The 10,580-nt window shown below is 37.3% G+C and overlaps 1 protein-coding gene across 2 annotated transcripts in view; it reads left to right on the forward strand.

The window, feature by feature from the left end:
* The window catches only part of LOC116170350, a 326,971-nt gene extending 318,251 nt beyond the window's left edge, over nt 1-8,720 (forward strand). For both annotated transcript variants that reach the window (XM_031486677.1, XM_031486678.1), the window contains 2 exons: nt 4,585-5,986; nt 7,249-8,720. In XM_031486677.1, the coding sequence (XP_031342537.1) occupies nt 4,585-5,986; nt 7,249-8,548 (2,702 nt within the window). In that variant the 3' untranslated portion in view covers nt 8,549-8,720. The remainder of the gene's footprint in view (nt 1-4,584; nt 5,987-7,248) is intronic.
* The last annotated feature ends 1,860 nt before the right edge of the window (nt 8,721-10,580 follow it).

Genomic DNA, 10,580 nt, shown 5'->3' on the forward strand with positions numbered 1-10,580 from the left:
TCCTATTACAATAAAAGATTGAAAACCCTCTCACTCCCTCGAAATTTAACAACGAAAATTCTTTTCATTCTTTATAGGTCGCTATTCGAATTTTTAAGCTCTGAACGTAGAATGGGTTTGGCACGTAAATATTTACACAATTTATTCATCTCCACATTTCGACGAACTACTCGTTAAACTTGTGTTAACGTTTCAATTTCGTTTATTAAAGCCAAGCCGCGTATTTATCTCGTGTATTGCTTTGTGATTTTTGTTCACATTTAAATTTGAATTCATTTGCACAAACTAACTTGGCGCTACATGAGCATGGTTTAAATTATGATCGCGCTTTTACAAGGTGTTTTATGACTAACCGCTAATTTTAACAATTTCAAATCTTAAAAAGTTGATTTTTTCAAATAAAATAGGCTTAATGTTTAAAAAAATTCCCCAAGTCAGTATTGCTGATTTTGGAAAACTTTTTGAAATTCAAGTTAACGGAGTCAAAGCGCTCAAACGTCAAAAATTTTGAAAAATCTTGAATAACATAGATTTTCATGTCATTTCGATAATGCGATAAAATACAGAGTGTTCTATTTAAAATAAGAAAGTCTCTCAATGAGAAACAGCCTGATCTATATTGACGTATGCTGAAAGTATATTGTTCACGTATATAAAAGTGACCACATTTGGGTATAAAACAAGAGCTTCTCCAAGAAACTTGATCTGGCTCGCATTGTGCATAATTCTAACGTAAAGCAAACTTTTATTTCTTAAAGAGTCGTAAAAATGACGTTTGCTAGTATCTGCCGAAGTTTTCCAGAATGCATTTTATATAGTTTCAATATGATGCGGCACAGCTTAAAAATTGCTGGATTAGCTTAGCTTACACCAACTTCATTATCTCGGTACACTACCGGCCAAGCATTTGCAAACAGTCCGTAATCTCATTTATTACTTTCCTACAACCGAGCAATCTAATTACATCGAAACGGAAACGTGCAACATCTTTTGCACTTATCCGAATGCAATTTTATCTCTCTGTGAAATGTAGCTACTTTGTATTGCTATTATCGAAGTCTTATTTTAAGGTAGGCGAAATACATAATTCATAAGCTATTTTCTTGGAGTGCATTTCGTTCGAGAAGTTATTGAAAATAACGTAACTGGTTTAAAATTCAATTTCCTATTCATCAAAGTGCAATAAGCTACGTATAACTGAAGCAATACTATTCACATTTACTTGAATTATTTCGTTTCGCCGAGCGTATCAGAAAACATTTATTTTGAATTTTCTAGGAAACGCTTTCCTTTATCTGCATCACTTTTTTACATTCAAAAAATTAAATAGCATCTTGGCTTTCTTAGACATCCTAAAACATTTGTTTGCTTTAAGAAACATTGTTTTTACACGAACCACCGAATGTAATTTTGTGATCTATATTTATGTATAATCAATTATGAATTATCCTATAACAGTTAATTATTATTTATCACCAACTCGTACTCAAATTTATAACACACAAGCGCGAATGTAACTAGATATCATTTCGGCATCGATGTTGGAACAAGATTCAATTTGCTTATATAGCAAACAAAAACTTCTAGAACATTCTCGAATAAACCCATGTTATTTCCCTGAAAGAATACATCCACCTGAAATTCTTATCGCCGGTGACTAATCCTTTATCGACCTGATGGTGCCCCGATGTCGCTCTGGAATACTCGGTACAATAAAATAATGCTTATACAGTCAAAACGTGAAATGTGTAAAATTGATTTATTTGGTATGGGTCTTGATTTTTTAAAATTAGTTCACCAGATCATCCACATTTCCTTTTGTGTGTATTTCTATAAATATAATTGTATGGCCCTTAAAATGGGCACTCGATGGAGTGTGCATATTATGATTTTAATTTTAAGGTCCAGGTAGCTTTGGGAAGCGGAGTCAATGATGAAACCAAGGTGAATCTTTTATTAAACTACCCCCTCTAAATGGGTGTATTTTTGCGATTTTTGTTTTTTATCAAAGTTACAAATGACAATCGACGTTTTTTTAAAATGAATCTCGAAATGAATATAGTATGGAGAGACCCTTAAAATTATTACACAGTTTTAGTAATGATTTAGGGTGGATTTTAAGCAATTTTGATTTATGAGACTATGAATATAAATTAAAAGGGCGCATTTTAATGAAGAGACTCTTAATCAAATTATCATGTAATAAAGTATGCTTTTGTGTAAAAGAATGGTGGGCGACAATATATTTGGAAGGGTAGAAATTTCTTTTTTAATTGAATTTTGATAATTTGCCATTCTTTGTCTCTGTACTAAATTTACTTTTTGAAAACCCACGTATTTTCGGAATTATTATTTATTGACAGTTGACATGAAACCATACGAACTTATCAACGACCTTATTGGTGCTAAACACAGAACAATTATTGACTACCTTTAATCCAGAAGCGAAAATATAACCAAAAGAAGCACTTTTTACAGTTAATCAATACTCCAAAAGGCTTTGGGGCCTTTGTGTAAGTTGTAAAAAATGTTAAAGTAATAATAATGTTTTGATCTACTACTCAATTTTTGTTGCATACTGACATCTTACACCCTGTATAAGTATTTAAAAACATGTAATAAAAAATGGTCTATTTTACGTCATCTCCTTCTGGCTTTTTCCTCAACTGGAAGTGGCTGAGGCGCCAAACACCATTCGTAATGTTGTAGTGGAGCTGGAGCTTTCCTCTTTTATCACCACTGTAATATGATCTGCTCTGTCAATGATTGAATTTAAATTGCTTTTTAGTTTTAGTAAAAAGGGGGATCAACAACGTAGTATTAATATCACAACAGGCTTCCGCAGTAAACAACGGAGCTATACTCGTTAAGTGAATATCAAGCAAAGGTCATAATTACAATTCGATTGTATCGAAAACCAATATGTAATCAAACGTTAATCAAGGAGTCAACGTAAAATAAAAAATTATCTTTGAATTTTGGTCGTAGAGGCCGTTTGAATTCAGAAGGGCGCGTTCTGCAAATCTATAGCAAATCAAAACACATACATACACTATTGGGTAAGCAATGCTAACGTCTGACACGGAGGCAATCTTATATTAAACTGTAATTAATACTCAAACAGAATAAAAAATTCGAAAGTCTTTACACTAGCAAAAGCAAAATTTGATAAAAATGCATAAACGTGACCTTAAATTCAAAAAAAGTACTATACAATGCACAAATAACTAAATTTCTATTCAGTTAATCAATCCAGAACATAAACAAGATATGAGCCAATACTTCGACTTGCAGATAACGGCTTCGGATAGAGTTTCGGTAACTTCAAAACTAATTCACAAAGCAACGGTACTGATATCGGTATAATACAGCTAATCTGAACGATACACTGTAATCAAACAAACAGAAATTAATCTTCGTAGCAATCAGATAGTAACGTAGATAAAAGCGGGTCTAGATATCGGTACTATCAAATCTTCGGTATCGACAAAAACAAAGTGCATAGTAATAAGGGATAATCTCCAAAGGAGTTTCGTTATACTTGCAGTTACGAACTACAAACAACTTCCTTACAGGTAGAATCACATGTTTGGTTTCACTGAAATGGCGGGTGCCGGTAATGTAGGAACTCATCTGTGCATAAAGCGCCAAAACCAATCCTTAATAAGAAAGAGAAGCCACATAATATGGCCAACCAAAAAAATAATCTCTTACGATAGCCATGAAGACAATAAAGTAGTCTGGGTACCAAAAGAAAGAAAAAGAAACTGCATGTGGGCGACGAGAAAGCAAAAACTTGGCTAAATAAAATGTAAGAAGAAGGAATAGAATGTAATGCAAAAGGTACAAAGCGTGAACTCTAACGACAAGAAAAAGAACTCAGTAAAAAATCCTCTAACACTAGGAGAGCCTCCAACGGCAAAACAAAGAGCTAAGTAAGAGAAACGTCTACTAAGATAATAACAAATTTACTGCAGGAACTTACATCTAAAACTGGTGCATTATAAAGAAGAGCATAACTCAAATAGTTATTTAAGCGGAATGTAAATCGGAAATCTCAATGGGCAACAAAATAACGTTACAAGCTGTAGGGTAATGTTTGCGATTCTTAAATGCTCTCTAAAACACAATTAAACCGTATTAAGAATTTTAGCCATAATCGAGTAGTCCCATTCATTTATGGATTTAAGTTTTATTTTAACATATTTCATTAACCCTGTCAAGTACCAAAAAGGCATGAGGAATTGAAGCATTTCCGCTTGAAGCATGAATCTTAATTACGAACCGAAACTCATAAATAACACCTACCCAATTATGTAAAAGAAGCAACCCTTAATAACTAACTCCACGATTAAACTTTGCACGTTGTTGTTGTACGCGGATATGCATATATCTCTCCAACGAACTTGGTATCCAGAAGCATAGATAAGAGTTTTGCATTTCTCTTTGCTTTAGGAACGAGTGGAGCTTAAAATTGAATTAGAGAAATTGCAAATTTACGGAAGCTTTATAAGCGCTAGCAGTTGAATGCATTTGCCGGTGTTAGCAATGTAATTTACTAATGGGATTTTTCTTTCGTTTCAGATAACGCAAATCAACAATACATAGAAACAGTCGAAATGACAACGGTAACAGAAAGGCAAATAACGCGCGAAATTGAAGACGATAGGCAGCGGACAGGCAGTCCAAATCTTTCACAAATCGGTTCCCCAATAAGCGGTATACTGAAAGGAGGGCGGTTATGGAAACAGCAGAGTCAAGAAATCATTAATGCAAGAAACGTTGAGCAGCAACGTCCGCTGGACCCTGGCATAACGTCAGACGAGGAGAATAATGGCAATAAACGTTCAGTGCGATTTACAGAGTCAGGCGAAAATCACCGCGATGTCTGCGATGGAGCGGCCGATCAACCGCACGAGGAAAGTGTCAAACAAGAAGATGGCGGCATGCAAAAGGATAACGCGTTGCCTAACTCTTCATCTCCAGAATCAACAGAGATGACGTTAACATTTAAATTGGGCAACCACATCCTGATCTCCAATAACAGCCTAAAACCAAATTCCGCCGTGAGGCAACTGTTCCCGTGTTCAAAGCCACTGAGTAACAAGCCCGGTGAAAACGATTCCGTTCACCAGTATTTAGTAACGTCAGAATCCTTGCGCGCGTTTGAGGAAGCGAAACGATCGAAATTGCCGCAAGTGTTACAGAACGAAGACACCGACGACTCGATCAAACGCGCTATCGAACGTAATACGCTACGTCGGTCTCTGATACGATACGAGCCTAGGCCTAAGAAAAAAGAACAAAAAACCGACAACTCACTCGTGGAGCGAATTAAACAGCTCACTTGCGATGTGGACGATGCCATTCCGGAATCGGACGACATCCAGCAAAGAGCCAGCCCCCCGGGCGAAGAAGCGAGAAAGTCTCCAGAGGTTAATTCCGTAAACAAAAGTTTTTCACCCTCCTCGTCGTCTACCGCTAGCTCAAACTCCTCCACCGTATCATCCACGTACAAGAAAATTACGGATCTGTTCGGTAAACGCGAGAAACTGCCCGATGTACAAAGCGAAACGAAAACGCTGAACCAACTCGGCCCAGCTCCCGATTTGGGCAACACTAGCTCGCACCCGCAAGACTACATCATACATCACTGTCCCGTGACCAAATCGAACTCGACGACCGACACCCGTAAACAGTTTCTGTCGACTTTGGCTCCACTAACAGCGTGCGTTACCAGTCTAGGTGTCGACGATCACTACTATCACATTTCACATCACACCGGCGACAGATCTTCGGTAACGAGTTCCGTAGGGACGGAGTACAGTCTGGAAGATATCGATGATGGGTTGAAGAATGAAGATGAGGATACCAAACGGAATGCTCCCGATGTTGTGGTCGGAACACCGTCAGCGTCGGAATCGGGAGATGAACTAGCAATGTTTGTGCAACAGGATGCAGGTCGAATAGAGCGCATTAAGAAGAAGTATGTATCGCTTTGCTCAGTAGTCTCCTATTCTAGTTTTGTTTTTTCCATTTTCTTCCACCTTTCTTGTTGAATACCTGTATCCAGGTTATCAATTCCCCGTTCAGTGCAAAGTTGCCAATCCTAACATCTTCCGGTGTGTAAATTCCCGTTTTCATATTTCAATTCTACCAGAATTTTCAGCTGTGAGATTCAGTTCAGTTTTCCATCTCCCAATCTCTCGCGTTTGTTTTTGAATTCCATATTTCTGATCTTTGTATCCCTAAATGCCAGATTTTCCGTTTCCGTTTCTTGGTCCCAACGGTTCAATTTCTTTTCTCGGGATACAATTTTAAGTTTCTGATTGCATGTCCCAGTTCACCCAATTCCAACTGCCAGTATCACTTTCCAGATCCTTAGTGACGAGTTTTCACTTGATATGTTTAGTGAAACGTTTTAAATGTCCAGTTTGTAACTCAATTTCCGGTTTCTCGTTCACAGTTCCATTTTCTGTTTTTCCGTTTCCCATTACTATGACTTGTCTTCGACTTCCAGTTTGGAACGAATTATTCGGCCGTGAATTATTGGAGCGAATTATGCGGGCGCGAATTGTCCGGGAGCGAAATATCCGGGTGCGGATTGTCCTGGGAGCGAATTATCCGAGCGAATTATCCGGGCGCGAATTGTCCGGGAGAGAAATATCCGGGCGCGGATTGTCCTGGGAGCGAATTGTCCGGGTGCGAGTGGTCCGGGAGCGAATTATCCGGGCTGGAATGTGTCCGTGAGCAAATTGCACTACAACCCGTACTTGAAAACCGGAAACTTTCACTTCGAAATTTCGATATTCGAACTGGAAACTTGCAGATGCAAACCGGAGATACGAGATATGAGACTATCAACTTGAAGGTAGAAACTGAGAAAGGAATAATTCGTGACTGGAAATTCCAAATTATGGGCTGGACAATAGACAAATGAAGCTTGATAGTTTCAAATTTTCGGTCTCGTACCTCAGGTTTGCATCTGCCAGTTTCCAGTTCTAATTTCGGAATTTCGAACTGCAATCCAGTTTTGATTCCGTCACGGGTTCTAGTTCCAGAGTTTTATTTCTTTTGAACCTCGAATTTCACGGAACCTCGAATTACTGGGTCTCGAATTACCGCAACTCTACTGTATGCAAGTTCCTAATTTTTAGTGATTGGTTACCAATTCCAAAATTAAAAATTTTATTATATCTACTCGTTCTGGAGTCCAATTTCTCATGTTCTTCTTAACTTTTGTTACAGATATCAGCAGGATAGTGAGGATGATGAGCATGACGATTATGGTTTTAACAAGAGGCCGAGCGTTCGAGGAATTAAGCCAAGATTTGGTACTACCACCGAAATCTTGCAACAAATTCAAAATCAAATGCAACCCCTTCAAACTGTCAATAAAGTAAACCCTCACGTAGCTTGGCCGTATTACTCAGAGGCGAGCTTAAGCGGACTTGATAACAATAAATCTCGAAATATTAATCAAAATTTGCCCCAATATCAATATACATATGTTACCGAAGAGATGAAAACGAAAATGTACATACAGCACTATAGGCCTACGTCACTTGTAGATGATAATGTTTATCAGAACTGTACAAATCAACGATGTAATCGAGATGTCGCTTACAAAACCAACGCTAATATTGTACATTCCCCCGTCATGCGAATCGGCGGTGGATGTAGTGAACTGTACCACCCTCCTCTCTCCAGTAAAAGTAGAAACGGGCGACCAGAGTCACCTCCGCCTTTTGATGTCGCAAGAAATGTACATCAGACAATGGTTTATATCCCATATAATCACATAGAGAGTTATCAACCGGCGTGTATGTCGCCCAATCCGCAATACGTAGGAAATGAAAAGTGCTATACTAGAATTGTAAATCAAAACCAAATTAATCGTTATGGAGAACCCATTTATCATAATCAACCTAGGATGGCCCACGCTCCACTTGTAGACGTAAACTTAGTCAAACAGATACCTAAGCCAGTCATGAGGCTACCATACCCTCTACCAAACTCACAACCCCAACCCCATTTGGTAAACTCAAGGAGTGAGAGCCCTCTTCCCGGTCAATTTTCGACAGCTCGATCGACGCAAACCGCCGCCCCGCCGATGGCCACCTGCAATTACTACCAAACCGTCACCCCAAGATACAGGCCAATGGTAGGCCCGGTAATTGCGCACGGAACCATACCGTGGAATGGCGACTACGGTACTAAAATCAACAGGCACAGCTTTCCCGCGGCGGTACCAAGGTATCCGGCACCAGATAATATCTCCCTAACAGACAGCGAAAGTCAATACGGCAGCCCACTACCGAACGGATATCGACAGTCAATCGAAACCACTTTCTCTGCCCAAAAAGATTCCCTGCCCAATTCGCCGACTAAACCGAGATTTATCGAGAGAGGAGTGCCGGAGGGAGCGGCAAGCGTCTCGCCGCAGGACTCGAACGCGCAAAGCAACAGCGCCATGACTTCGCCGACGTCGCCTCAAAATCCCCCACCCACAAATTCAAAACCCTTATTTTACGCTATGAACGTTTGACAGAATGAATAGGTAAACATTAAGGTAACGATCTGCATTAGTAATACTGGCCCATCCGCGGACGACTAGAGGAAGACTTTATATTCGGACATGGCGGGGTATTACTTGAAAAGAACCGCTTTACACAGCAAAAGCGCAATCGACACGAAAAGATCTCCGTAGGTTATACTAACCATAATAAGGCAGAATTTAATAACATACAGTATTTTAATAATAACTTAATCACTTAGATTGCATAAGAATTTCTATTGAAATGTGATGGTAAAGCGTGTTTTTTGTGAGGGAACTAATGGTTAAGCATTAGAGAGTAGTCACTGTTGCCAAAAAATATGAGATTCCATTACCAAAGTATTATTGTATAGTTAGGTAATTATGAATGTTACTGACCAAATATTAAATTCAAAATGCACACGTGATTCTTAACAATTATTTTGTATTTAAATTTTCTAGATAAATTATATTAGAGTTTGGTAAATAGATTGTTAAGAATTTGTTGGCATTAAATGCAATAGCTTTAATATATTCCATATTGAGTCTTATTGTCACATGGAATTTAAGTAGGATTTAGATGTGTCGCATCTAGAATGTTAGTGACAAAAAGAGAGTATTTATTTATTTATTAAAATTGCAAGTGAGATTTAACATTAAATCATCTACTTGAAAATTTTATATTTGAAGGTAGGTAGATGCAAATGTAAAAGCTCAATTGAGCTTGTATAGTGTTGCTCAAAGCACTGTGTTATATTTTAATACTTATAAACTGGAATTGTTTTTATATCTATATTTTGATTAACAAAAATGTTAGGTTGTTAATGTTTTTTTACGTTTTTATTAAAACTACAAATATTATGAAGGTTAGTGTTGTAAAATGTTGAGAATTCATCTTGCATTACCTACTGAAATGTACTGAAATAGAATAAAATTCGTCGTAATTAACATACCAATTGAGAGGTTTTTTTTCATTATCCAAATTATCCAAAGTAGCCAACATTGAAAATTAAATTACCTAGTATGCAACATTCTTACCATCATGTATCACTAACTACCGTTATTGACACCCTCTGGGATTCATCAAGTGAGCAGTCCACCACTCTGCATAATTAAAAATAAATAATTTGCGTAACGTACCATAAGATAACATTGATTTAATTGGATAAATCCAAATTTGTATAGAAATATACTAAACGGTGATATTAATTAAATTATATCGAATTAACCAGCAAATTTAATATAAATATGGATTAACTAAAAAAAAGCTAAAATGTAAATAACAAATAACAGCCAATAATAATTACTTTGCAACAATCATTAGGTACTGAGTGTATTAATTCACTGCTTTGAGTAAATGACATATTTAAAGATAACACTACAGGCAATAATGAGGCAAAGATTAAATTTTTGTTGTACCTTATGTACCTTATGGCATCTTGTTCTTAATAAATTTATACTTAAAATAAGAACAAAACGATATTTGTTGGACATCAATATGGCGTTTAAGGCCCTGTACACACGTCCGGTTTTTAAACGTACGGTGCCGCTGCGTGAACGGACCGGTAACGTAAAAAAAAGCATTGCACACGTCCGGTTTTTAAAAGTACGTTGTCGGTCCGTTTACGCAGCGGCACCATACGTTCAAAAACCGGACGTGTTCATTGAATTTTAGTTTAGGTTACCGGACCGTTCACGCAGCGGCGCTGTACCTCTAAAAACCGGACGTGTGCACCGGGCCTAATAAGGTACGAATGTTTTAATTAACTTTAATTTGGTTTTTACTGATCGACGACTTTAAATGGTCATATGTAATTCATTACAATAATTTTAAATTTAAATAAAAAGGATTACTGATTATGGAAATTTGGTTGGCACTCTTATTTTAGAAGTCATGGATATAAAGAATGCACACTATTATTAGTTTGCTCTTAAAGAAATAATTAATAATTTCTTTGGGGCCAACCTTAACATATCTTTCTCATTTTCGGATGATTTATTTGTTCGAAACCACCCTCCATTGGTTCACTTAATGATTAGTAAG

The sequence above is a fragment of the Photinus pyralis genome, unplaced genomic scaffold, assembly GCF_008802855.1.
Source record: "Photinus pyralis isolate 1611_PpyrPB1 unplaced genomic scaffold, Ppyr1.3 Ppyr1.4_LG5, whole genome shotgun sequence".
NCBI classification, from domain to species: domain Eukaryota; kingdom Metazoa; phylum Arthropoda; class Insecta; order Coleoptera; family Lampyridae; genus Photinus; species Photinus pyralis.